Source organism: Hoplias malabaricus, chromosome 14 (assembly GCF_029633855.1).
Source record: "Hoplias malabaricus isolate fHopMal1 chromosome 14, fHopMal1.hap1, whole genome shotgun sequence".
Taxonomy (NCBI): domain Eukaryota; kingdom Metazoa; phylum Chordata; class Actinopteri; order Characiformes; family Erythrinidae; genus Hoplias; species Hoplias malabaricus.
Window position 1 is genome coordinate 29,227,263 of NC_089813.1, and position 27,896 is coordinate 29,255,158.

The 27,896-nt window shown below is 37.5% G+C and overlaps 2 protein-coding genes across 3 annotated transcripts in view; one reads left to right on the plus strand and one right to left on the minus strand.

Annotated features, from left to right (window-relative positions):
- Positions 1–650: 650 nt before the first annotated feature.
- On the plus strand, positions 651–4,796 carry si:dkey-183p4.10 (dentin matrix acidic phosphoprotein 1). 2 transcript variants are annotated; one of them, XM_066643699.1, is made up of 6 exons: positions 651–784; positions 937–2,658; positions 3,402–3,468; positions 3,606–3,663; positions 3,758–3,880; positions 4,658–4,796. In XM_066643699.1, exons 1-6 carry the CDS (start codon positions 742–744, stop codon positions 4,757–4,759), a joined length of 2,115 nt encoding a protein of 704 aa, XP_066499796.1. In that variant the 5' UTR covers positions 651–741; the 3' UTR covers positions 4,760–4,796. The 2 variants fall into 2 exon arrangements, with proteins under 2 accessions (XP_066499796.1, XP_066499797.1); XM_066643700.1 differs by having other exon boundaries at positions 3,609–3,663.
- Positions 4,797–6,576: 1,780 nt separating this feature from the next.
- The window catches only part of kcnq2a (potassium voltage-gated channel, KQT-like subfamily, member 2a), a 32,063-nt gene continuing 10,743 nt past the window's right edge, over positions 6,577–27,896 (minus strand). The window contains exons 2-15 of the mRNA XM_066643701.1: positions 24,457–24,547; positions 23,477–23,603; positions 21,901–22,076; positions 21,002–21,130; positions 20,759–20,869; positions 20,381–20,476; positions 19,611–19,705; positions 18,237–18,299; positions 17,990–18,019; positions 13,411–13,595; positions 11,212–11,311; positions 9,608–9,739; positions 7,941–8,058; positions 6,577–7,336 (exon numbers count right to left, since the gene is read on the minus strand). Coding sequence (XP_066499798.1) covers positions 6,611–7,336; positions 7,941–8,058; positions 9,608–9,739; positions 11,212–11,311; positions 13,411–13,595; positions 17,990–18,019; positions 18,237–18,299; positions 19,611–19,705; positions 20,381–20,476; positions 20,759–20,869; positions 21,002–21,130; positions 21,901–22,076; positions 23,477–23,603; positions 24,457–24,547 — 2,179 coding nt within the window. The 3' untranslated portion in view covers positions 6,577–6,610. The remainder of the gene's footprint in view (positions 7,337–7,940; positions 8,059–9,607; positions 9,740–11,211; positions 11,312–13,410; positions 13,596–17,989; positions 18,020–18,236; positions 18,300–19,610; positions 19,706–20,380; positions 20,477–20,758; positions 20,870–21,001; positions 21,131–21,900; positions 22,077–23,476; positions 23,604–24,456; positions 24,548–27,896) is intronic.

Here is a 27,896-nt window from a genome sequence, read left to right on the forward strand (position 1 = left end):
CAGAACAAGAATGACCCTTTTTGAGCTATTACCCATTATTTACCTGCAGCAAAGTCTTTTGCATTTCTGTCAATGACTTTTGAATAAATTTTTAAAAATCACTTTATTTTTGGAATTTCACTTCTTCCCCACAAATATTGCTTAAAGGAGCTGTAAAAGATAAAAAAAAAAACCCCACAACAGTAGCATCAAATATATTGTGTCAAAAAATGTACTCATAATAAACCTGTTGTTTCAAATTCAAATACAACAAAGCTCAAAATTCAAATTCAAATGCAAATTCAGAGCTAACTCAGGCAGAACTGAGCTGTCTAAAACATTTGCAGCCATGTTTGCAGAGGCATGTAAATAAAACCTTTTCTGGAGGTGGAGGAGGATGTACCTTCTCGGGTGTATGTATTTGAAACCTCAGTTCTGTCACAGCACTGTTACTGAGGCAACAGTATCAAAACATTCAATGTTTTATTTTTAGGGGTCTTACATTCTACATTCTAACATCTCTAACAAGTCCAAAAACATTATTTCCATAGGCATTTTATGTTTTTTTTTTTTTCATTTTAAATTTAAGGGTCTGATAAATTTTGAATTCCTGATTTTGACAGGAAGTGACTTTGAGACAAAGAGGTAAGCCACATACACGCTTTTTTCACTCATGAAGTGTGTGCTCAACATACCTTCTTATGCTTTTCAAATGCTTTCAAATAGCTGTTTTAAAACCACCTGCAGATTTTACCAAAGAGGATGGAACAAAACATTGCAGAGTTGCTGAAGGATGCAGTTTCAGGTAATAAAAAGCATTTAAATTAGCTTGTTTTTTTTTTGGTAGTATGTAGTTTGGAGATAAATCTGTTGACTCAGGATTTGTTTCACTTCCTCATAAAGCCTCTCAGTAATCCTGATACATGTGTTGTTTTTTTTTGTGGATGTCGTCTTTAGAAGCTGATATAGACTTTGAGCTTGATGAGTGTAGTAGCATGTTACAAACGCAGCTAGTGGATGATAATGATCTGAAAAATGTCTGCAAACTCTGGACATCCTCAGACGAAGGTCTAGCTGAGACATTTACTAACGTTTATGAACAAGAAGAGGATGAAGACAGTACTGAGAGCAATGAGGAGAGTGCATCAAATTATTCCCCTGATGCTGAGGCAGGTTGTTCTTCTCAAAGAGTGGATTATGATCAGGTTGCAGACGAGATGATAATTGAAGTGCAACAAGGGAATGAGGCAAGCAATGAATCGTCTGCAGAGGAAGAATGCATGCAAATTAAACAAGAAACAGATGTTCCTTTTCATGGATTAGTGGCTGATGCCAGTATCTTGGGAGAAGAAAAGCATCAAAATCAGGAACTTCCATTGAAATCTGCTGAGTTTCAAATAACATCCAAGGCAGATTTCCAGCAATTAATGGAAGGTACTTCATCAACTCTAGAGCCCAGTGAGACACCAGAAGAGAGAGAATCAGAGTCAGAAGAAGAAGAGCCAGACACCTATGCTACAGAAGAAACATTTCAGTGTGACTCTGCAGGCAACGTAGATGATTCTTTTATTGTCATTAAGCCAAAAATACCCATACGGGACTATGATGAAGATGACCTTAGAGAATTTACAGAGGAAGACCAAGATCAGACGGAGGAAAGTCTTGCAGATTATCCTTCAGACTTCTCTCAGAGTGAAACTGAAGAGTGTGAAGAAAGTGCTGTGAATGAGGACCAAATGTCTATATTCAAAGACAACGGTTTGAGCAATTATTGCTCATCAGCCAAAATGGAGGATTTGAGCCACACAGAAGACCACTTGCTAGAGGAAGGCAGACAAACTGTTTCTAGTTCTATGGACAGTGATACTGAGATTAAGGAACCAGAGGTTCAGGTGATACCAGAAGAGATAGACACAGGATTCCAGAGGAATAATGTTGTTGAGGATGACTTCCAAGAACCTCTTACAACTGATAGCAACACAGAGGAAGATGTCTGTAATCAAGGTATTGGAAATGAAAGCTGTGCAAGAAATGGTAATGATCCAGATCAAGACTATGATAGTGATATCAATAGTGACCACAGCACAAGTCAAGAAGAAATTAGTGAGGCATCAGTGGAGCCTGAGGAAGACTTGAAAACCGACGAACAGAACAACAACACTGTAGACGAGTTGGGGAGGGTGGATGAGGATGTTGACTACATAGGGATAGATGAAGAAGACAGAGATGGCAGTGATCAGGAGATGGACAAAGACACAAATGCAAGCTGCGTCTCTGATATTGATTACTTGTATGAAGAACCCCACAAACAGTCCCCAGAATTATGCCCAACATTAGAATCAGTCAAACTGGACGCAGCAACCAAAGAACAAGATCTGTTCCCTTCAAAGCCTTTAGACAGTGTGAGAGACACCAACACCTTAATCCCTGAGCTGTTCTGGTACTCAGACATATTGAAGAGTGAATGCAACCTGCTCCTAGACGAGTATGACTGGGATCTGACTGCAGAGAAGCTGGCTGATAAGGAGGGAACCCAAGAGGACACACAAGAAGACCAGGATGAGTTAGATGGTGATGAAAATGGGGAGGAGAAGGAGCGGGACTGGGAGCAGGAGAAAAGAAGAATTGAGGCATTTAATAGATTCTACGGTGACCAGGTTGAGATTGAGGAAAAGGCAGGTGAGTACAGAAAAGTCGGCTGTGACAGTTAAATATTTCTATGTTTTGCAACCACAGTAACCTCAACACATATCAGTACCACATTAAAATAAGACTACACTTATAAAGGTGTATAAACAGTTAAATATCTGTTTATTACATTGTTATTAATTTGGTTGTATACATCTTAAAGGTCATTAAATTATTTTTAACACAGAGATTGAAAGGATTACAGTGACCTTTTTTCCTCTAATGCTGTAAGTGTTAGAGAACTTATCAGGACTGAAAATGTCGAGGTTAAGAATAAGCTAGGACCTAAAATCATTTCATATATTAAGGTACACATCACATTATCATCAAGGTGTAAAAATACATTTTATTCTATGAATTTGGTGGTTAGATGGTTGAACTTATTAACAAATATGTGCTGAAGCTGGAGAAGAGAAAGTAAGGTCAGAATTCCATGAGATTTAACAGTTTAACAGTGTAGATAGATTTGGGTTCACTGTTTGCCAAATAACAGGTCCCTGTTGACTATGTTTTTTAACCTTTATGTAACCAGGTTAGTCCCATTGAGATCATTGATCGCTTTTACAGTGGAGAACTGGCCGAAAAAGGATCTCTGTTATAACTGATTATTAATGACTTTTAATGTGTTAACACCCTAATTAATCACATTAATAAACAGAGTGTAAACCATTTATAAATCTTTATAAGTGTTATTTTATTTGAAAGTGGTACCCATATATCTTCTGCACTTACAGATAGGAATCACAAAGTTACCTTTTGTCTCAAAAATGAATCTTCAGAGTGCGAAGAGGAGTCAGACAGGTACGCTTAAATGACTCATTATTTCAATTATATTAATATGGTTATGCATGGACTTCATGGTCTAGGCTAACCACAAACCTTATCCACTACCTCTACCCTGTGAAATCATAATTCACTTACTATATTTAATTCCATAGCAGTGAACAGGAACTTGACAACGAATTTGGCAAACATGCTACTACACTCAAGGCTGAGGTGAGAGTCAAAGTAATCATCATTACTGTTCTAAGATTGATGTACAGTAAATACAATACAGCAACTAGATTTCACAGTATTATGAACATTGCAGTACCACAGTGAGTCAGATGATGAACGGCAGGAGAAGTTTTTCATTCCTGACAAGACAAAGGTTCAACCCAAGGAGCAACCACATGTGAGCCCATCCCAAAATGAAAAACCCCCAAGGAACAAGGTAAGAGTCACTGTACCAAAATGAAAGAGCTTTAAGAACTGAAAAAAAAAACTGAAAAAAAGCCGTAAAAAGCCTTTTTGGCCCTCTGATTCCCGTTTTCTTTACTTCCTCTTAATAAACGAGGACCCAGTCTTATCCAGTTTATGAGCTTTATTTGCAGCAATCTATGGTCTGCACATACAGAGACACAAATATGTTTTCTGACATTACAAATGATTTGTCAGGAGAGTGTTTGACTGTAATTGGTTGGCACATTCAGTGTTTTAATAACATTTAGGAACATTTGCCATTTTTAAACAAGCACAACTATTGGGAGCTCCACCAACTCCCAAAATCATGCCATGCATGGTTTTAAATGCTTGCTTTCTCAGAAATTCAAATGAAGTTTTCTCTTCCTCAATATACTGCAAATATAAATAGTAAAGACATGTTTTGTATTCAAAGATTTTTCTAATTTTCTTTTATGTTTGCATGTAACTAACAAGTTTAGGAAGTTACTAGCCACCAACATAGAAAAGTACTTATACCATGCCTAAACCATCACATTCTGGTAAGAAATTCCCATAAACTCACGTCTAATGGTGTTAAAAAACACAGAAATTAGTTTACTTGAGATAACTCCATTTTAATCTGAATTTATAAGAATCTGAGGTGGCAAAAAGTTCCAGAACTTGTGGAGTTTGTTGGTTTCGTAGCTCCAGTGCAAAACTAAACAGTAATAAGTTAAATTTTAAATGCACTCATTGTTCATTTTCTCTTTGTTCATGCTCATTACAGTGCCTTGCCGTGCTGAAGTCCATTTTAGCATTGGGTGTTGTGACAGTGATAGGCATGGTGTCATTCTGGTGGGCTACAGATAATCTGGACTGGATACACTGAAGCGAATTCATGATGACGTTTATGTTCCTTCCTGCGCATGGATAAAAAGAACACAAAGTAGGCTGGACAAATCAATATAAAACTCAAAATAAAGTATGAGGAGTGCCTTACTGTCCTCGGTAAAACAGACTGTTGATGAGTCAGAGTCAGAGATTAAGCCCATTTTATTTCCTTACAGATTACAACCTTCCAGCATGCTCTAAACAGTCATTAAAATGGTGAATACAGATTTCAGTCTCACCATAATGCAGATGTGTCATTGTCAGTGTTGGCACCAAGGAAAACAGTTGAATGCAAGTTTTTTTTTTCAATGGGCATGTAATCCTATGTTACCTTCACCATTTAAATCAAGCTCCTCTAAACATGCCATGCAGTTAGTGTAATCACGAGGACTGAATATTGTCAGGCACCTTTTTTTGTTGTTGCTAAAGCGTAAAGTATGGTGTCTAGCTGCATGATATTGGTTCTGTTCAACTAAAATGCATTGCATTTGAAAATTTTTGACTTTATGAAACACTGTCATCATTATATTTCCTTACAGCTCAGTGCTTTACATTCTTTTAAAAGCTACCCATAGGAATGAACAAGTAATGTCGCTTTTACTAACAGAGTCAGACATGTCTGATGTAAATATTAGCTACATTTCTACCACGCCAAAGGGGCTTGCAGCTTTTGCAAAAATAAACTAGATAATTTGATAAAAGTGATGATAAATTAGTAATGACTTATATTAATTAATTATCAAACAGTGAAAATCTTGCCTGTCACGCCTTTAATGTTCCAATAAAAATAAAGATAATGTTCATATAAAATGAAAGAACAAATGTGTATGTGTAAGGCATGCTCAGTTTCAAGTGCTCTCTCTGTATCTTTGGTTGGGGTAATAATTTATTTAAAGGCGACTGTGTTTCCATAAACACAGATCTCACAAATCCAATCCTTACCCTCATTCACGATCTTATAACAAATGCAACCAATAAAACCAAATGGGCAACCAAAGGTAGTCTTAAGTAGCAAGTGCACAATCATGAATTAAGGTGCTTTAAGTATTGCATAAGCGCTGGTACCTTAACAATTCTAAATATTACAAACAGGTCACGCACCACTGGTAAGGGAGTTCATGCCAATATCTGCAAATAAAGAGACTCCAATTTTTAAGACGACCATCGTGAATTTGAAGCCTCCGTTGTTCAATATTCACTAATGCTGTAATATGGTCAATTTCATACCAATCATGAGCGTCCACTGAGTACACTATTTTTATTTTTGTTACTTACACTGTTGAATGCTACTCTTTAAAAGTTTGAAATTAGAAATATTAACAAGTTGTCCGTACATGTTTTTAAATGTTTCAGGTCATTTTCTGAGCAAAGCCCAGAAACCTGTTTTTTTTTCTCAAAAGTATATAATTACTTTCATATTAGTTTAATATTTCATACTCAATAATAAATTTTAAGATTAAAAAGTGAATTATAAGCCAGTAGATTGTAATTTCTTTTCAAGTTATCTGCCTCAAAATTTGAGCGCTACTTTTAAAAATATAGATATTCTGGATATTTATTTTATTTCATTGCTATTGTCATACATCCTTGTCAGTTATTAGAGAAATTTCGGGGAGTTATCACTAACCTTTTTGGACCAATCATAGTGGTAGCAACCTATGGGAACATGTTTTGATATTTGTATCTGTAACAAGTTGATTTAATATTTTGTAATACTGAAAAAGTGATTCCAAGCTTTTGAGGAATAATTCTAAATTTCAACTTTGATTTTAAATTTCAAAGCTGTAGATCCATGTTTCCTTTTGTAAATATTCACTCTTCTGAGGATGTGAATGGCCCTTTCTGAAGTCTATTTGAATCCTGGCCACCCCCGGTCTGCAAAGGCCATGGACTCTCCAGTAAAAGACAATGGAGAAGGATTGGGTGTGTAGAGGTCAGAGTCAGTGTCTGATTCTCCCTCAGCCAGGTATGGCCTGATTCGAGTGCACACAACACCAGTCCCTCCAGCCCAGAAAAGGCTCAGGCTTGCTGGAGGAGGATATACCTCCTCCTTGGCCTGGGAGATACTGAAGCCGCTGAAGGAGCGCTCCAGCTCCTCGTGGTCCACTGAAGGAATGGAGAGGGATGTATCGCTCTCCACAACAGGCTGAGGCCTGGACCTTCGTGGTCTCCGCTGACGGCCGTTTTCCCCGCTCTCATGGACTGGAGGGGGAGGGATGCGGTAAAGGGATGGGTCATCTGTGCCCACAGGGGACACCCCACGACTGCTGTTCCATAGCGGCACTTTAAGAGGCAGCTCACTGTGCTGCTGCTGCTGCTGACAGGAGGTGGCTTGATGGTACTGATCTTCAGAAGGAGCTCCAGTGGAAGCTGGCTCTGCAGCTGAACTGCTTTTCTTCTTCTTGTCTTCCTTCTCATCCATTGCGTTTTCGCTCTTGTCCTCTGGGCTGTGGTAAGGAGGTGCTGGGTCAGGCATTTTGAAGCCGAGTAAAGCTTCAGTTTCAGACCTGGGAATGCCTAATCGCGTGGTGTATATGTTCACCAGGAAGTCCAGCTTGCGGTCCATTGCACCCACCTGTGGGCCAAAAGAATCACTTAGCACTCTCCTCAAACTCAAAGTCAAGATGTTCACAAGTGCATCTTTTTCTTTTAAGGAATGTACCAAATTGTTTATCTGGGGACTTCTACAGTTTCTGAGATTCATCTGATAGGCTTGTATCAACATCTCTTTTGATTGAGAGTTCCCATGAACAGCTAGTAAATGAAAATTTAACACTCGGAGTCCATCCCAGAATATTTATCTCATGAATACGTCAAGAAGAAATGAAGAAACATGTCATACCTCTCCATGAAAATGCTTATTAGTTGTCTAATTACTTTTAAGCCTTTGAAAATGAAGGGACTATGTAAAAACTGTATTTCCTAAAAAGTTAGTACAATTCTTTTGTTAAACCCTGTGAATTAAGGCAAAAATCCTTCAATCACAAAAACACTTCAGTCACATCCTGATTTTTGTTTTAAACCCATTGTGGTGGTGTACTATTCAAATATTGCTGGACCTGAAAATATAAGTGATATTAGAATCATACTCAAAACTCAAAAACAGACTTGGTGAGAGTCTTTAATTGGGAACTGTATGGACTGAGAGGTCTTCTGGGGTTTAAAAAGTTGCTATTTACCTGCTTCTCCATTTTGACCAATTGTCCCATCATACTGGCGTCATCTGCCTGCTCCCCTTCACTGCTGGGTTTGTCCTTATCCCCTGCTGGAGCTCCCTTTCCCACTATCTGGTCTACCCTGACAATTCACAAAACAATCTCTTCTACACAGAGCCAGTGCAGTGTAGCTCACTCATCTGCACGCAGTAAAACACACTTCACAGGCCTGAACCAGACGGATACATTTAAATTGAAAATATGCAAGTGTTTTCACCATAAAAATAAAAAATGTATAATATGGAGAGGGCAGCATTAACTGTTTTCAGTATATCTTTAGTTTTTAGTTTTGAAAATGAGAAATGTAATTTGGTGTCATAGTGTTTGTTATCATCATGCATTTTGTACCACAAGGGTACTACCCCATGCATCATCGCCAGGAGAAGGCTGAGGTCTAATACGAATGCAGGGAAAGGACAGTGGTAATGCCAGGCATGTTCACTGGAAACAAATATGTTGTAAAAATGGCCTTTAAATGTGCTGCAAAGGAAATTAAGTGAAGAAATGGAGAATGTCCTTAAATATAACCTGGTACCATGCCTTATGATGCTTCATGCTTCACTGATTCTACAGGTAAATGGCTGACGTTTTTAGATGGCATTCTTTTCAAATGCAAAAATATGGCATGCACAAATGTATTAGTCCCCCACTAGTTAGGGTACAGCTCCACTGCTGGGCAAACTGAGTTATTGGACAGCATTTAAACTATTTTTCAGTGATTTTTATTTTTAATTTTTTAACAACAGTTTAATGGTGATCAGCACATATTCACTGGCAGTGGGCAAAATAATAAAAACATTATACTGAAAAAGCATTAACAGTGAACACTGATGGCCATTTACACCTTTTTCTGCAATTTCATTTGGGCTGAAAACAAGATTGTAACAAGTTACATTCACTATATGTGGAAATGCTGTTCAATAACAGACCCATTTAGATTTGTCAACTTAATGCTTTTTGAATACGTACTTCCTATGGCGAGGGGTCGAAGGGGGTGGGGGGCCAACAATCATATCTATCCTGGCAAAGTACATAGAGAAGACATGGGGCAAAGCATCATGAAGCAACACATGGATACCAATCCCAGTCCTCCTTTGAGAACCAAGGACAAATAAGTGAGAATATATTCCATAGACACAACTGTCGTGGCACACAGGCAAATGGCTATTTGCAGTTGGAATATATTTTATATGTGTGGAAAAGTGGTTGTACTTCACAACATATATGAATCTTATTTGAAGAAAAAAGTGAATTTTGACTCACATTAGAACTCTGTGAGAGGAAATGTGAGAGAAAATTAAATAAAAGAGAAAAAAACTGGGGAAAGTGAAACTTCAATCCCTTCAGAGATGACTGAATGTGTCATGGGTATGAGGGAATTTGAGGCCATTTTGAACTATAAGATTTCATGTGTGTTCAACTGGTAGTCCAGACAGTGAGTAACCGGCAGAGGGCATAGCACCCAAATACAGAACTAGCAACAAGACGTTCAGAAAGGGAAGTGTTATGTTCAAACAGTTCATGTGTAACTGACAACACAACAGGAAGTCATAAACCCAGTTGTAAAGTAGAGTAACACAGAGAGTATTGCACGTAGAAAGGCAGCAGCAGTGTTTGGATGGAGATCTTGCCTGGATTGCAGGTTTTTAATGCGGGCGAGCATGTCCAGATGACCTGCTGAGTACTGCTCAATCACATCCATCACATCATAGGGCTTCAAGCTCTCTTTAAACCTTCTCTTGGACACCAGAAATCGCATGATGCTAAAACAAGCAAGTGAAAATATTTTATAATGAGGAGAATTTGGAAATAATAAGTTGTGCAATACCAGTTAGTATTGTATACCCCATTTGTAGATAAATTGGGACACTGGGCAAAATGAGAATAAAAACAGAATTATTTTAACCCTATATTAATTAATTCATTCATTCATTGTCTGTAACCTTTTGTCCAGTTCAGGGTCACGGTGGGTCTGGAGCCTACCTCGAATCATTGGGCGCAAAGCGGGAATACACCCTGGAGGGGGCCCCAGTCCTTTTAACCTTATATTTAATTGGAAAATATTATAAAGACAACATTTTTTTTTTAAATATGCCCATTTCAAATTTGATGCTAGAAACAAGAACAGGGGCATGTTTACCACTTTTGCATCACCTCTTTTAACAAAGGTCTGAAAGCATTTTGCAACTGATGAGACTTTTTTGTTGTAATTTTGAAAGTATATTGTTATACCATTCTTGCTTGATATATAACTTCAGCTGTGCAACAGTTTGGGTCTTTGATATAGAGAGAGACAAAATCCAAAAACAAAAGCAAATATTCATAACTATTCATAACATATTCATAACATTCATAAATATTCAAATAAACAAAAGATGATATACGTATGCAAACAGAGAGACTGTGGCAATGTTTCACAGTGAACTGCTGCAAACACACTGCCTAAATACAGCCAATCAAAAGTGAAACAGATCAGTCCTCGGGCAACGGTGAGCGAAGTCTGTCTCTCTGACTGGTCTAGACATAGTCCTTTGCTGAGTCTCTGCCAGCAGCAGTGGTAGACACAGAGAAAAGCTGGACACATGCCATGTCCACTAATGCAGGCCCAGAAGCTGGCTTTTGAACTGTAAACTTAAAACAAGCCGGACAGTCCAGTTTAACCCAGAGAATGCAACATCCATGATGTCCAAAAAGAATTGCAAATTTTGATTTGTCTGAACAAAGGACACATACCTCTGTCCATCTTATATGAACATTATGTATTGTGCACAAAATTATTCACAAGTTCTTTGCTATTTTATGTTGGAAATTCTTGAGTTTTTCACTATCTGCCTGCAGAGTTTTACACAGAATGGTGAACCCCTTCCCATCTTTAATTCTGAAGAACTCAGCATCTCTGATGAGGTGTTTTTAAACCCAAACCTATCAAAGACCAGTTGCCAATTAACCTAATTAGATTTTTTGTTTGTTTGTTTTTTGTAGCATTAGACAACTTTATCAGTCTAGACACTGTTGTCCCATCCCATCTTTTTTCTAAAGTGTTGCTTGAATCAATTTAGAAATGGGCATATATTTTTCAGAATTAAAAACATTTAAACATCTCATTTTCAATAGTATAGATATGGTCTTTGTACTATTTTCAATTAAATATAGGCTGGCTTTTGGGTTCATGTACATTTTGCACAATGTCCAACTATTTTGGAAATGGGATTTGTATGTTTGGTGTCACTCCTACCAGATTGCTCTTACGGTGGCCTTAAGTGCAGGAGAAATGTCTTGCATAAAGTCACAATGGCAAGTCCTATCATCTCCAAATTCATCAGGGAGACTGGCCTCTACAACACACATAACCACATAAACTATTAATATCCTAGTATCAATGAAGAATAACCTATGAAAAAGTTGTACAGTGCCTTTGTACCTATTTCTGAGGTGACCAATATGATTCTAGAATCATGATCCTCTAAGGTAAGTAGTCTAAATGGCAAATTCTAGATTTAAAGTCTTACAAATGTTCCCTACAAATTTAGAAAAATTCTAAAGAGTTACATGTAACAAAATATTCAAAAATATTAACAAACTCAAAGCTGCTTGACAGATCTAATCTACATACAATTGTCATTATTAAAATATTAGTTCCTGTCATAAGTTTGGACATGATTCTTTTTACTTCCTAAGACAAAATAACAAAGTTAACATGCACAAAATTCTTACCTGAGGTTCTACATAGTACACCATATAATTTACCTAAAACAACTCACAATCAAGCAAAACTCCAGTGCTTCATTAACACTTGCTAGCATGTTGAGATGGTAGTACATGTAATAGGAATATCAGGTCCAGGTTATGTCATATGCATAAAAATCTTAACAGATTCCAATCATATGACATAATAGCCAGTGTGTGATTGCTGAAAAAATACTGGATACTGGAAACAATCTTGTTTCCTCTGAAAGCAGAAGAACATCTCATGCAGGTTAACGTAAAACACGTAAGGAGAAAAGAGCAAAATTACTACAAATATTTGTAACACATTCTGTCATAAAAAATGTAAATAAATGACCATGATAAGTCACAAAAGGTATCATTTCTGCATTCATACTCTCACCAATCTGATTTATTAATAAAAAATGGCTGCAATTAACATATTTTACAGCTTAGAAGTTAGAACTTCAGCAGTCTATTTTTGACATAGCAGTCAGCAGATTTTATGAGAGAAGGTGTTGCATGTAGTGCAATCTTGTTAAGGCAAACTGCAACTCAGTAATTACAAAGCAATTTTTAGACATGCACTGTTTTTGTCTTCATCGGCTGCCTAGTAAAAGCATCAAACCCTAGAAAAAGGGATTTTTCTTACTGATCAACCCTTCAACTGCTGCCAAAATGTGAAGAGACAAACATGGAAAAGCAATTAAAGATTTCAGATGAAAAATGGTTTAAAGAATGTAGACTCTTTCACTAATCATGTTAATATTATTAATATGGAAGTGTTATTTATGAATGGAATATGCTGAGAAATCATGAACAAATGGTGTCATGGTTTTGAGGCAGAAAGAACATGTTGGTTTACACTTACAAAAACATTATCATCATCTGTATAATAAAAATGTCTTTAAATAGCCAAGAGTAACCATGAATAAGGAATTGCAGCTACTCATTATGAATACATCGTAGGAAAACCGCAGTGTCATCTCCATGTAATTTGGATCATATTGCTAGATCACAGCCTAACCTGGAGAACTCTTCAATCCGAAGTCTTCATCCTGCATCTCAATCAGCACTTTTTTCCATCAAGAGGAATGAGAAAGGAAGCAATGAGAGTGAAGACAGTGACCAGGAAGAAATTAAATATATATTTTTAGCTGATAACAGCATGGCATGAAAATGCAATCATCTGTCAAATGGAGGGTACTTAATAAAAATTATATTGACTTTTATGTGCCTTTCCCAGTACATGAAAACAACGAATATCACAAAAACACCTAAACCCATGGATAACCTGTTCAATAAATGAAAATATGGATATTATGAAAAGCATTTCTGCTAAACAGAAGAGAAAGATAGCACCTTCCACTGTTAATGAGTAGAGTGCATAATTGATACCCTCTTCTGAGCATGCACTGACAGCTGGTTCTGTGCCAGTGAATACAACCTGTCCATAATCAGATTAAAGAGCAAGCTTTCCACGAGAAAGGGAAGAAAAGTACAAGATTGTGAGCATGTGTGTGTGTTTCAATATTATATTACAATGTTTATTTATAGAATAAACATGTGAATATATATATATATATATATATATATATATATATATATATATATATATATATATATATATATATATATATATATATATATATAGTATTTATAAGAGAGAGAACAAAAATTAACGTATGTTAAAAACAGTGTGTATCTGTGTTGTGTATCTTTTTCTGACCTTCTGGGGTCTGACGAGTTCCATCATTGCCCTTTAAGCTCTGTTTGGATTTGTTTCTGTCGGTGAAGCTCCAGCTTTTTGCCACCTTGTTAGGACTATCCTCTGCTCCAGGTGATTTAGTCTCCTTTCCCACTTCACTCTTAGAGGGACTGGGGAATATTTTGTCTTTAAGGCTTGATTTGCGGCTGTGTGTAAAGATTGTTTTGGGGTATAAAAATCAAATGGAAAATGAAACCATTATGTAATTGTTAACTTACAGTTGAACATACAGTAAATCAAGTTCCCTGAAGAATTCATGTATGCTTGGGTGACTATATCATCTAGCTGTAATTTGCTGTAAATACAGTTAAAAAAACTTTAAAACAGGCTTGAGTTTTTTCTTATTGAATGAATATAAAAAATGTCAGCACAGAAGCATTTTATGTATTGGGAATAGTGCATATTAATATGGTAATATTATGTTAATAAGATGTATTTATCCATTGATGTAAATTTCCTAGTTGTTGCTGAATAATAATTTGGCATTTGCACCAAAAAAACAATGAAATATTTTGCTAAAATTATTTTGTTTTAGTGCTATTAAATATGATTCACTTTGTTTCATACTTATATATACAGTAATTTAATGTATTTAATATACAGACAGCTAATGCATTTCAAATCAGCTGATATCTGTTCTTACAGATGTGTACTTTACCCAAATAGGGAACTGGACTTTAGTTACCAGTTTTTACTAATCTGTGCTTACCCAAATCGGGAACTGAAACATAGTCCCACACACTACAACAATTACCATATTTTTCTTGTGATGTCATTTGATGATATCATTTCCTTAAGTGAGATGCAAGCCAGGATGGAAGGAGTGAGCTTGCATTTTACAGCTCTAATTCCATGTTCAATCCCATTTTCAAAAGTGGACCGTTTGTAAATATGTGATTTGTAACTTCTCTTCAGTCATTATTCAACCAACAAAATGTCCAAAGAAAAGATATCCACAGTTTTCATTGACCAAATTCTTTGTATTTTGTAAATGTTTACAAATATAAACCTATATCACACTCCAAAATATTTGGGACAGGGCAAAATAATGGAAAGTTTGACACTGCTTTGAAGAATTACACACAGGTGAATATAAATTGTGTAAAAGGAGCATTCAGCCTTTGCAGGCAAGGCTGGCTGGGTCATGGCTTACAACACTGTACTTTGGTATGAAAGAATTGTCAAAAACTCCAAAAAGAACCATGCAAAGCTTAATATTGTAAAATGATTCTTGTAATCCAGAGAAATCTCAGCCTGTTAAGTGTGTGAAGCCTTCAGATGGCATTGCAAGAGTAACTGTCATGTTATAGTTGGGAGTACACCTGACAACCACTGTAACTTAACCCTCTGCATCAAAAAATGTAAGCTAATTCACTATTACACTAGAAGCTATCTATTAGTCTATACATAAATACCACTGAGTTCTTTGGGCTCAAGATCATCTGAGATGGTCCAATGTTTGCTGTCTGATGTTGTCTGATGAGTATGAGTTTTTCATGAAAAATCAGTGTTTATTTCAGCAAGACAATGCCAGGCCTCATTCTGTATGTGCTACAACAGCTTGGCTTCACAGATACTGAATGCGTGTGTTACTGTCTGCTATGGCACATCAAGGAGAAGGAAATCAGAAAAAGGGTTCAATGCACTGTTGAGCAGCTGATGTCTTTTATCATCATGGCTAAAATTACACTTGTTAAACTCCTTGATCCACATGCCTCTATCTCAACATTTTTGGAATGTGTTGCAGGCAATGAAATTTGTTTATAAAATCACACATTTGTTATAGTTGCAATTTCTGAACTATTTTTTAGTAACAGCTTTTATTATTTATATGATTATGTATTTTTGGGTAAATACAATTTATTACCATTTTATTACCATACAATTATCCACTTATAACAGATCTGTAAAAAGCCTCCATGCACCCATGCACATTAAACAGACTTTGCCATAGCTGGTTACCTCAGGGTTAAAACCTCTAATGCACTTCTGATTATGAAGAAGCTCAAGGAAACAATGTCTGTTTAAGATGTGCATGGAATTGACATCCTATCTGAAGTGAAACCAAGCAACAATAGTTATAAATATTACAATCTATACTTCATAAGTAAGGGTTTTGTTCAACATATCTTTCTTAAATTTCAAGTTGTTTTTGTTCATATTCATATCATTGTTCATATTCAATGATTTCAAATGAAGGGTTAGAGGCAGGTTTAGATTAAAACGTACCTCAAAGTTAACCTCATTTTTTTCTTGGTAGATCTTGTGTGACCGTTCCTATCCGAAATACTTTACACAGTTTTAAAACAGTGATAACACAAATTGCTTGAAGTTGAACTTGATGCTTCTCAATAGCAATGCCATGCACTACACAATATCCTGATGCCACAGCATGCTGCCAAAGCCATGAATAATGTATCTGAGCCATAATCATGCATGTTGTGGAGCATGCTAAATATGCAAAACCTATGTGTAGGAATGTTATCATATTAAAAAAAATAAAAGAAGATATAACAAACACAGATATTTCACAACAAAACTGTAAAATATATATATATCAAACCTTGACCATGTGTGTGACAGGTTTGTAGGTGGCCTTAAATTAAGTTTACGTTTGGCCTGGTAGATCACATTACAGGTTACCAAGAGATTTTTTTAGAGAATTTTAAGCAAAACATGTCATTTAAACCATAATTAAAATAAATGAATGAAGTTTTTTTGTAGTCAGAACCTCTAAACCTCTAAACAAATACAGATTTTATGGAGCTTTCTTATGAGGCCTTTGGAAATCCAATGCTTTGTTGTTTACTTAATTTTATTTATTTTTTACTACGTGCAGTATGTGCAGTATATAATATTTGATTTAGAAAATGGGTGAGCAAAATATTAGAAATTAATCAAAAAAAAAAAACAAGTTTAAATTGTTGCAGAATTATTAAATTCTTTTATTCACAGAAATCCATGATGTGTCCTGACAAGCCTCAAGTTAGTTTGTTTGTAATAGCCTTTAAATAATTCAGCAAATTCAACATTTGAATGAGTAAAAATGGTAAAAATTTTCCTGGGCATCTAACGATGACTGACAACCTTCACAGATAGGATGAGTTGTTTTTTGCAAATGGAAAGCAACATTCTGTCAACATGTAGCAAGTGGTATATCTCTGCACTATGAGTCTAGGTATGAAGAAAGGTTTTCACAGGGGTTCGGCTATAACTGTATATGCTGTAAAACTGAAAAAAAAATCTTGTTTGAAAGCACAAAAACTCGGCAACTTTTAAAGCAAAGGAAATTGTTAGGCTGTTAGAAACTAAACAGATATGTGATATATTACATAGCCAAGAGCAGAATTTTGTACCACAACAAAATAAGGTCAATGGGCTGAACTCTAATATTTACCATTTAAAACTAATCTATTTAAAAATCGTTAAAATTATGAGAAGAAAAAATCATATTCAAAAACAGGGTCAAAAAACATAGATAAAGGAAAGACAAAGATCCAAATGCTGGAGAGAAAAGTTGACGTGCAGATGTTAGTATCTGTGTGCAACGGTACCTATGGCTTCTTGGGCAACACCCACAGAGAGTGTCTTTGTGTGATATCTCAACACTGGAATTGTGGTTAGGTGAGTGTTAAGAGAGACAAAAGATTGTAAAAGGAATTGTCAAAAGGGTGGAGGCCGTAATTAGAAGATAGAATGTATATTTTTGATACGCAGGTTTTCAAAGTATGGTGAAAACTGAGAAATCATTTATATTTAGAACAGTAATTAATTTTGCATTTTATCTTGCAGCACAGAAAGCGTAAGGTATTTTACAGGGTACTCACTGGTCCAAAGGAGACAATTTTTTTTCATTCATTCATTGTCTGTAACCGCTTATCCAGTTCAGGGTCATGGTGTGTCCGGAGCCTACCCAGAATCATTGGGCGCAAGGCAGGAACACACCCTGGAGGGGGTGCCAGTCCTTCACAGGGCAACACACACACACATTCACTCACACCTACGGACACTTTTGAGTCGCCAATCCACCTACCAACGTGTTTTTTTGGACTGTGGGAGGAAACCGGAGCACCCGGAGGAAACCCACGCAGACACATGGATAATACACCAAACCCCTCACAGACAGTCACCCGGAGCGGGACTTGAACCCACAACCTCCAGGTCTCTGTAGCTGTGCGACACTATCTGCTGTGCCACCATGCCCACCTGGAGACAATTTTAAATTTTTGATTTTAATTTAACATACTGAGAATCCAAATGTCTGGTATTACTTTATTTATTTCAGCATGTGTGCCAGAAGAGACTGAGTTTTATTTCAAGACTGAATTGGGTTGTTACATTGTAAATACTGGGAACTGTATTGTAATATATTGTTTTTTTTAACAACTTTTAAAAACCCATAGAGGATTTAATGGACTTTGATCATTTGGCATAAAATTGCAAATTCTGTAAAGTCTGTGAATACATGAATGACTTTTGTAATGCGGTGCTGCAGGGAATACTTCAAAAACATCATGAAAACATCAGTGATTTAACCAACCTGGGGGTGATATCAGTCTGAGAGTCCTTTCTTTAGTTCCAGAAAATGAGAGCAGAGAGGGACACAGACATCTTTGCTGTGAGACAATTAGCATTACAAGAATTAAACTAGTATACTGTCAAGTATTGTGTCCAAACCAAATCCAGGATAATCTATAAAACATGTTAATCCACAGATTTCCAGTTATGATTTTAGTTCACTGATTATTGTTGGTAAGGAGATTCAAATTAAAAAATTCCGGTCTAACCTCAGTCCAGATTTGTCCTTCAGACTGCGTAAGAGGTCCCGTTGATTCAGTGGAGGAACCAGTCTGAGGAAATGGGAGAAGACAATCCACACAGAAGACAATGGAATGAGCAATTTTACATATGCAAAAAAAAAAAAAAAAGAAAGAAATGTGGAGAGCATGTTTAGGATCTGATTTGTTTATTATAAATAACTTTAAGGAATGAATAGCATGGTTATAAATTATATATCTCCCATAAATTGAGGAGTCTGTAACCGCTTATCCAGTTCAGGGTTGTGGTGGGTCTGGAGCCTACCCAGAACACAATCCACCTAACAACATGTGTTTTTGGAGCGTGGGAGGAAACCGGAGCACCTGGAGTACCTGTTGCGCCATAGTGCCGCCTACAGCAGAATTGTTAATAGAGAATTTACAAAAGATAAAGATATATATATACAGTAACTTTACAGGAGAAGGAAAAACTTCTTAACTTTAGTCAATTTAAAAAGATTTTAGCAGTAATTTTGGAAAATTTCTATTGGTCGATTTATGATTCGTTCTGTGCAGTGTTGATTGTAAAGCATCCTTGCGTGTTTAGAGAAGCACAATATAAGTGTAGCTGTAAATAAATAAAAATAAATCATAATTTTTTCACACAGTGTGAAGGACAGCTGCTGTGTTCAATAAACTAAAAATCGACAAAACTGGAGATACATGCTTTTAACTGGACAGCGATGATATAATATGAATTTGTATTCATTTTTTTCATATCCTTAAAAGCTGATGTATAATAGGAGGGAACCAACTGATTGTAGTAGGACAAAAACAAGCAGAACAATCACTCATTTAATATTTCATTTAATTTAATTTACAGGGAAAGCTGTGGCCTGGTGGTTAGGGAACTGGGCGTGTAACCGGAAGGTTGCCAGTTCGATCCCCAGAGCCAGCAGATCATGACTGAAGTGCCCTTGAGCAAGGCATCTAACCCCCAACTGTTCCCTGGGCGCCGTGGCTAGGGCTGCCCACAGCTCCGGGCATGTGTGTTCACTAGTGTGTGAAAATGTGTGTTTCGCTGCACGGATTTGGTTAAATGCAGAGAACAGCTTCCTCTGTGTGCAAGCACAGTGGCCAATAAAGTGATTCTGATTTTGATATCTTAAAAGTAAAATTGGCCAGAGTTGGATGAACCTTTTTAAAAGCTGGGTGCAGTTGGGAGTGGGAGAGAGGAGAGACAGTTTGTTTGCTTGGCTCACTGACAATTTCAAATCGCAATTCAGTAAAAGCTACACATAAATACCAACTGCACACTTTGTGGCACAGATGCAGACAGTGATATAACAAACTAAAATACAGAAATCTGCAAAATTCAAATAAATAACCAGAGCCGTACTCTACCTGTACATTGGCACTGACACACTTTGTTCATAGAAGTCCCAGGTTGACAGCAGATCTGTTCGTGAGAGGTTTGTTGAATAAAATCTCCAGGCACACTAGTAATCAAACACACACACACACACACACACACACACACACACACACACACACACACACAATCACACAACTTCAGGTGCTGCAGTACACTGATCATAATCACTTACAGGAAGCAAATTATACACTTTTTCTACAAGTAAACACGGTTAAATCCTGGTGTCTTAATGAAACGTCTGTGACATGCTTTGGTCAAAACAGCACAAGGATAAAACAGCACAGCCATCCCAGGCACCCGGGGAGCAGTTTTGTTATCGGTGCCTTGCTCAAGGGCACCTCAGCCATGTAATGAGGGAGGAGGACAGCGCTGTTCCTTCACTCCCACCGCTCCCAATTTTCCTGCCTTCCAACATTTCAATCCTAAACTCTCTTCTCCAACCATTAGAGAACATGACAGCCATAAGTGAGGAAAAGGAGCAGAAGCTCTGGATTTAAGCCATTTTCAAACAGTTCTTGTGCTCCTCCATTCTCATTTTCTCCATAATTAATCTTGATTAATTAAACTTTTATATCTATATATCACAGAAAGAATAGAGTAAACCCATTGAGGCTAATTCAGATATTAACCCATTAATAATATATGATTAAGGAAAACAAATATTATGTAAAACAAATAGCTATGTAATTGCATATAACAATCATGAACTGTGAGCATGTACAGAATAGATGATACTGACCTGAACAAGTGCTGCAGCAGGGTTCCGTCGTTTCTCAAAATGCTTCTGTCTGTGCTGTTCCTGGACTTTCAGAGCAAAGCCAGAACCCAGGATACCCTGAGAGTGAGAGTGAGAGAGAGAGAGAGAGAGAGAGAGAGAGAGAGAGAGAGAGAGAGACAGAGAGAGAGAATTAGCTGATGTAAATTATGGTAATGAATAAATAAATTAATAAAATTATCTTAGCATTCTTTTTTAACACATTTAAGCTCACTATGCAACTTAACAATGACATAATTAGTATTGATAGTTTTCAAACAATTAATAATGTGGACAAATAAAGGAGAGAAAATGGAAATATGGTGTAACACAAATTTTTGAAGCCCTATGCTATGCACTTACAGCTGGAAGCGCAAAGAAGGCCACACCAATTAAACTGAAGGTTGCAGCAATAAGGCGTCCATTCCACGTGACAGGAAACTTATCCCCATAACCAATGGTTGTCAAAGTGATCTGAGAAACAGAGATATCATATATATTACATATATATATATATATATATATAATGGTAAAAGTGATTATTTACATGTTTTCACAGGAATAGCAGCAATCTAGAGGACTAATGTTTCTGACCGTGTTACTCACCAGGCCCCACCATAATGCATCAGCATAGGTCTCAAACATCTCTGCATTGTCATCTTTCTCCACTGAGTACACCAGAAAAGAGGCCAAGATGAGACACAGGAAACCAATGTACCATGCAGTGATGAGCTCCTAGGTTTAAGAACACAAAGGTTTAGAAAACCAACAGATATTTGAACTTTACTTAAACCATTCCAGTGGGACTGCCTTTGTCTTTAGATTTGATTTTAATAAAGGAAAGATTAACACCTACATCATAAACTTTTATTATAGCATCTATTGCATTACTTTTTACATCCTCATCAGTGGATACTAGGAAGTTGTTGAACACTGCAAATAAAAAGAACTGTGATTATATGACTACAAGGATTAAGGTTTAAATTATTAGCTTTAGGACAACTTTTGAACACTAAACACATGATAATAAATATAAAAATAGGTCCAGCTTCTGTGTTCCCTTTTCTGGTACCCAAGCGTGATCAGGCAGAAGACTATGACAAATCACTGATAATCCACCAACTAAATCATACCTTCCCTGTGGAGGTTCTGTGAGGGTGATGACCAGTGGAGTCACAGGGTGAAAGGGGGCAAACATAAGTAGCACTGTACCTTCCTTTATAAAACAGTATTCACACTCCACTGACCTTGATATATCAATTCAAGAAAAATTGCATATTCAGTAACCTACTTAGGGAGGAACTTTTGCTGTCCCTGAAAAATAAACTTTTACTATTTTGTCAGGGCTTGACTTCTCGTTCATAAAGTATCTCTCTCTCTCTCTCTCTCTCACACACACACACACACACACACACACACACACACGCACACATGCACACACGCACACATGCACACACGCACACACACACACACACACACACACACACACACACACACACACACACCTTGCTATGCGCATAGATCACAGAAGCCAGCAGTTTCCACGTTCCAGCACGGCGGTCCATGCGCAGCATGCGGAGAATCTGGAGAAACCTCAAGCTGCGTATAGCGGAGGTGGCAAAGACATTGCCTTGAGAACCGGCCGCCAACACAGACACTGAGGCAACAAGCACCATGATATCTGTAGACAAGGAGAATTTACTTTAGAGGTCTGTTATAGGAGAAGACAACAACATTAACAACAAGTTAAATTCATCCATTCATTAGATTGTTTGTTTATTCTTTCATCTAATGTGACCTCTTCACATCTTTTCTATTATACCTCCAATAAAGGCATCGGTTTCTACAGTATACTTTTTAAATGCTAAGTATCTCATAGGACCGTTCATGTAATACACTCAATCACAATTAAACAACTGTGCTTGCAAACAATGCAGAAAAATATATTTCACTTTTATAGGACACTAGGTAAGATTTGGTAGTTTTGCTCCTGGGCTCCCCCTACATTTGCAGGGTGTAATTCACATTTACAACACCATTCTTACCTCCTCCAAAGTTTACGTAGTGATGTTTCTGCAGTGCTGAGCCCAGGGGAGCAATGACATAGGCTCTTTTCTCCCTACTAGAGGTCACTGATTTGGAAGCTGTAATTTTAAGGTAAAATACTACTATATATAATGACTGCTACAACTGTGTTAATCTATGTGACACTTTATGATAAACAGTATGTGATCAGTGTCAATAAGCACGTAAATCTGTAAATGCAAAAGCCAATAAATAACTTTTGTGTACCAAAACATCCATTATCTGTAACCGCTTATCCAGTTCAGGGTCGCGGTGGGTCCAGAGCCATCATTGGGCGCAAGGCAGGAATACACCCTGGAGGGGGCACCAGTCGTTCACAGGGCAACACACACACACACACACACACATTCACACCTATGGACACTTTTGAGTCGCCAATCCACCTACCAACGTGTCTTTTTTGGACAGTGGGAGGAAGCCCGGAAGAAACCCACGCGGACACGGGGAGAACACACTAATTCCTCACAGACAGTCACCCGGAGCGGGAATCGAACCCACAACTCTGTGACTGCGACACTACCTGCTGCGCCACCGTGCCGCCCCGTACCAAAACGTTTTAACATTTCTCAGTTCTTTCGTCCATTTCGCATATCTCTTTTATACTCAATCAATGTTCTAAGACTCAAATTTTTTAGTGAGTGATGGACAAAACATAAGCCTGTGACTGAAACCTGTCTGACAGTCACTGCAGTTATTCAGTGTAAGAACTGCCGCAACTCGGAGATCGATGACAACATACCAGCTTGATTCTGCTGTGCTTCATGCAAAAATGACAGCTCGAATGTCTCAATTTGGAGTGTGCCAAACCACTTTGCTCATTTATTACCACAAAAATGCAGACAAGGCAGATTTCCCTTGTCTCAGCAGGGAAAAGCATAAAAGCTAGAGCATGAGGAGGAAAGGAGAGCAAGTGCACAAGAGGTGGGGTGGGGGGTCAAAGAGAGACATAGTTAAAACAGAAAGATATGACAAAGTACAGGCAGCTCTAGGTCTTACCTATAATACAGAAAGGCTTGCGGGCGAACTTCAGCCTCCCTCTCCATCCTCTATAGCGGCAGCAGCAACCAGCGGCCCAGATCCTTACTATATACTCCACACCAAACACTATGATAGTCACTATTTCCTGAAGAAAATAAAGGTATACTGCTTAGTGAAAGTTAAACCCTTTCTTTGCCTTATTCATTTTATTTACATCATTTTTAAATACCGCCTCTTCCTTCAATGTATGATTATTTGTATGAAAACCCCAAAATAACTTTGGATATAAATCAAATAGTTGACTACTTGTATGTGCATAGACGTTTAATGTTATCTTTTTCTATGCACAGCCTATATTCCTCACCATCTAGCCCTTCATCCCAGGTTATCTCTTACCATCAGATACTCTTAGCTAGATCATTTTTGGGTAGCAGGCAATTTATGAGTGTATGTGGCACTTGGCACTATTGCTGTGCCCTGAAAGGTCCACGATCCCACTCAAATCAACAGCAATCATTAATTGTCCGGTGCCAAAAAGAGCAGAGGGGCTGTGGGAAATTATGTATACAAATAACAAGTATAAATATGTGTGTAGAGTGTATTCATAAAACAGTTGCAACTCTTGTGGCCAAGGGGCAGGTTGGTGTTTCTAATAAATGCACTGGTGCATGCATATCCAAAAAAAAATCATACTATAATATCTGACAATTCTGCTTGAAAGGTTTAGAGTTTAAGTCCATGATGGACAGCACTGCCAGCTCAGACTCAAACGGATCCATACTGTGTCATGTTCACACCATTTAACACCACCTGGAATGCAATATCCTAGCTGTCACCACTTGTTACAATGTGCTACTATATCCGCTTACAATCAATAGGTGTAAAATGATGGCAAGATATTTAATATGTGCATGTGCAGGTTCTACTATAACTCTAAATTTCAAATTACTTGCGGGAAGAAAGCACTCTTTTTACAAGGTTTATTTTTAGATACTTACCAGAATGTACAAGGCACTCTCTGAGCTTTTTTTGAATTCCTTTATAGTAGAAAACACGGAGAGGACAAGGCAGGAGAATACCAGTAGAAAGCTGAAACAACACACAAAAAATGCATTTGTATCTCAGACTTATCCTGATTTGAAACAACTGCCTGGTCCATGTTGGATTATTCTACTAAGGATGTATCTCCACTTAATGGCAAATGGGCACCGGTGTCAGGATTATCTGACCAGTGTCTGTTTTTGTGTTATTATGGTTCTATGTATTTTCCCTTGTGTTTCCTTTAGCCACGCCCCAGCTCACAGGTGATACTTGTTACCCAGGTCTTTACAAAGCCTGTCCTGCATCTCTTATGTTGCTGTTAATTGTAGTCATTGTTTCTGTCTCTGTTTCTAGTGCCAGTATTCTTAGTGTTTGTTCTGTGCTGTTGTTAGTATTAAACCCTTTTGTGTCACCACCTCAGCACTTGCTTCCGCCTTTGTGTTTTCCTGAGTCCCAGCGTAACAACCAGGGCTCAGATCAATGTAAAATCTTAATAATATACTTTCTACTAAATCCACTTTGAGAGAAAACTTTGCTACACGATCACTGCTCATTTGCCCACGGGGCATAAAAACCTTTCAAGATTTCTGCTCGTTAAAAGGGAATTCCACTTATTTTTTAATAAAGTTATTTAAAAAATAAATACATTTAATTCTGCCATGCTCAAGGCCAATTCAGCCACGGATTGAGGAAGGAAAGAGCACTGTTTATTCACCACCGCCTCCCACACCCAATTTACCTGCCAGTTATGGGAATGTAATTATGGATCGAACCAGCGACCTTTCAGTACATTGTTGCCACCAAAATAATGATGCAATTATTCTGTAGAGACATGCTTATCAATTCAACTTTTATGTATGTGCAGACATAGCATGTGCCCATTAGTGTCCTTCTGCTGTAGGGAACTGCCTTGTTAAGTTCAATTTGACAGGGGTTTTGGACCATGGCCAATTACTTTACTTTTGGATGTCGTATGCTCAAAATGAAGTTCTGCACAGATACACTTGTTGCCTAACATTCAATAGTTAAATGACTCACAGTGCTGATGCATCTCCACTTATGTCATCATGGATCACAGAAGCAATAAGCACAGGACAAAATGATTTGGCTCTAAAATGATTTGGAGAAATGAAGACATTGATGGGTAAGCACAGAATGCCAAAGATTTTGTACAGTACCAACTACATGCACCTCTATAGCTTTGAACTGTCATTAACATGCAACCCATTATATTGTCTGGTGCATAAAATCTGTTAGATCTATCACTGGATCTTGTGCAACTATTACATACTACATAAAAATATATTTGGAAAGTGACCTACAATGAGGTGCGAGAGAGGCAGTAAGGTTAAAAAGATTGAGACTTCAGAAAGACAGGATCTTCAATAATGAGCTTAATCTTTATGAGGAAAATGGGGAATGAAACAGGAATAAAGACAAGGAGAGAGAGAGAGAGAGAGAGAGAGAGAGAGAGAGAGAGAGAGAGAGAGAGAGATTATTGTGATGGAAGGGCTGAAAGAGCAGTTGAGAGCTAATGGAATAACTTATTTACATTTAGAGCAGAGTGACCTACCACAACATCAATACTGAGATTGCAGAAGGGACAGCTAGGCTGCAGAGAGTTAAAAACCACAGCACTGTGCTGTATTATCTATACTGTGTTCGTTTTATACCACTGCTAGTATGATACTGCTCACAACTGCAGCACTGCTGAATTTTATTAGTGTGCTACTGTGTTATCTCCTTCATTTCTGTCACTGGATCATGGAAACCAAGCTTGGATGATAGGGCATTAGCAGTGACTGAGACATGACCTAATATTGATGTTAAACAAATGATGACTGTCCACTCTGTGCGTGAGAACAAACTAATAGGTATTGTAGTGTTTTAGGAACAAAAAGTGCTTCAGAGCCTGTTGCATCACTGTAGCATACTAAAACGTCCACTGTATCCACAACAATATAACACGACTACTGTAACCACAACATTGTGACACGTCCATTGTAACCATAACAATATAACACACCCACTGTAACATAACAATACAACACACCCACTGTAACATAACAATATAACACGCCTACTGTAACCACAACATAATTACACAATCACTGTAACCACAACAATGAGCAATGCCCACTGTAACCATAACAATAAAACATACCCAATGTAACCACATAATTACATGCTCACTGTAACGACATCAAAATAGCACGTCCACTGTACCCACAACAATGTGACACGTCCATTGTAACCATAACATTATATGCCCACTGTAACCACAATGTGACATGCCCACTGTAACCATAACAATATAACACACCCACTCTAAACATAACAATACAATACACCCACTGTAACCACAATATAATTACACAATCACTGTAACCACAACAATGAGCCATGTCCACTGTAACCATAACAATAAAACACGCCCACTGTAACCAAATCATTAAATGCTCACTGTAACGACTTTAAAATAACACGCCCACTGTAATCATAACATTATAACATGTCCAGTGTACCCACAACAATGTGACACGCCCACTGTAACCGTAACAATAGAGCACATCCACTGTAACTACAAAATGTAACATGCCAACATTAACCATAAAAATATAAAACACCTCCACTCTAACCACAACAATATAACACCTCCACTGTAACCACAACAATATAACATGGCCACTGTAACCATAACAACATAACATGCCTAGTGTAACCACAACAATGTGACACAGAAATTGGAACCTCAAAAATATGACATACCCACTGTAGCCATCACACAGCAAGCCAAATTTAACCGTATGTAAATATTATTGTTAACTATAAGCAAAACTTGGCTCAGACACCAATGAAACATAAAATCATCACACACACCCTGTAACCAAAACTTCCTTCTGAATAAAAAGACACCATCCAGCACTTGTTCTGTCAGGTGAGGACAAAAATATGTAATTGGAGTCGATGTAAATGGATTCATGTGGAACAGGAAACACACAAAATTGCATTGCGTAGTTTAACAATATAATATATAATATGATATTGCTAGGATGTGTCTGAACACATGTAGCTGTTTGTGTAATTCCCTCTATTTCAACCTTCTGAATGAGATTTTAATGATAAACCTAGACTTTCATATGCTCATAACATTATTTCATGGCCGTGGTGCTTTCATCTAGGCAATGAAATGGTATCGATCAGCCAAGTCTCCAGCCCTGAGATTGTGCAAATCTGCAGTTTCTGGCCAAAGAATTGTGCAGAGCTCACCTCAGGAAGCTAAATCTTTCCTCCATCTGTTTACTGCAGTATTTATCCTTTCAAAGACAAACTCGAGAATGTTCAAGCAAATCTGAACATGCTATTCTGCTGCATAATGCTGTTTCATTTAGACAGG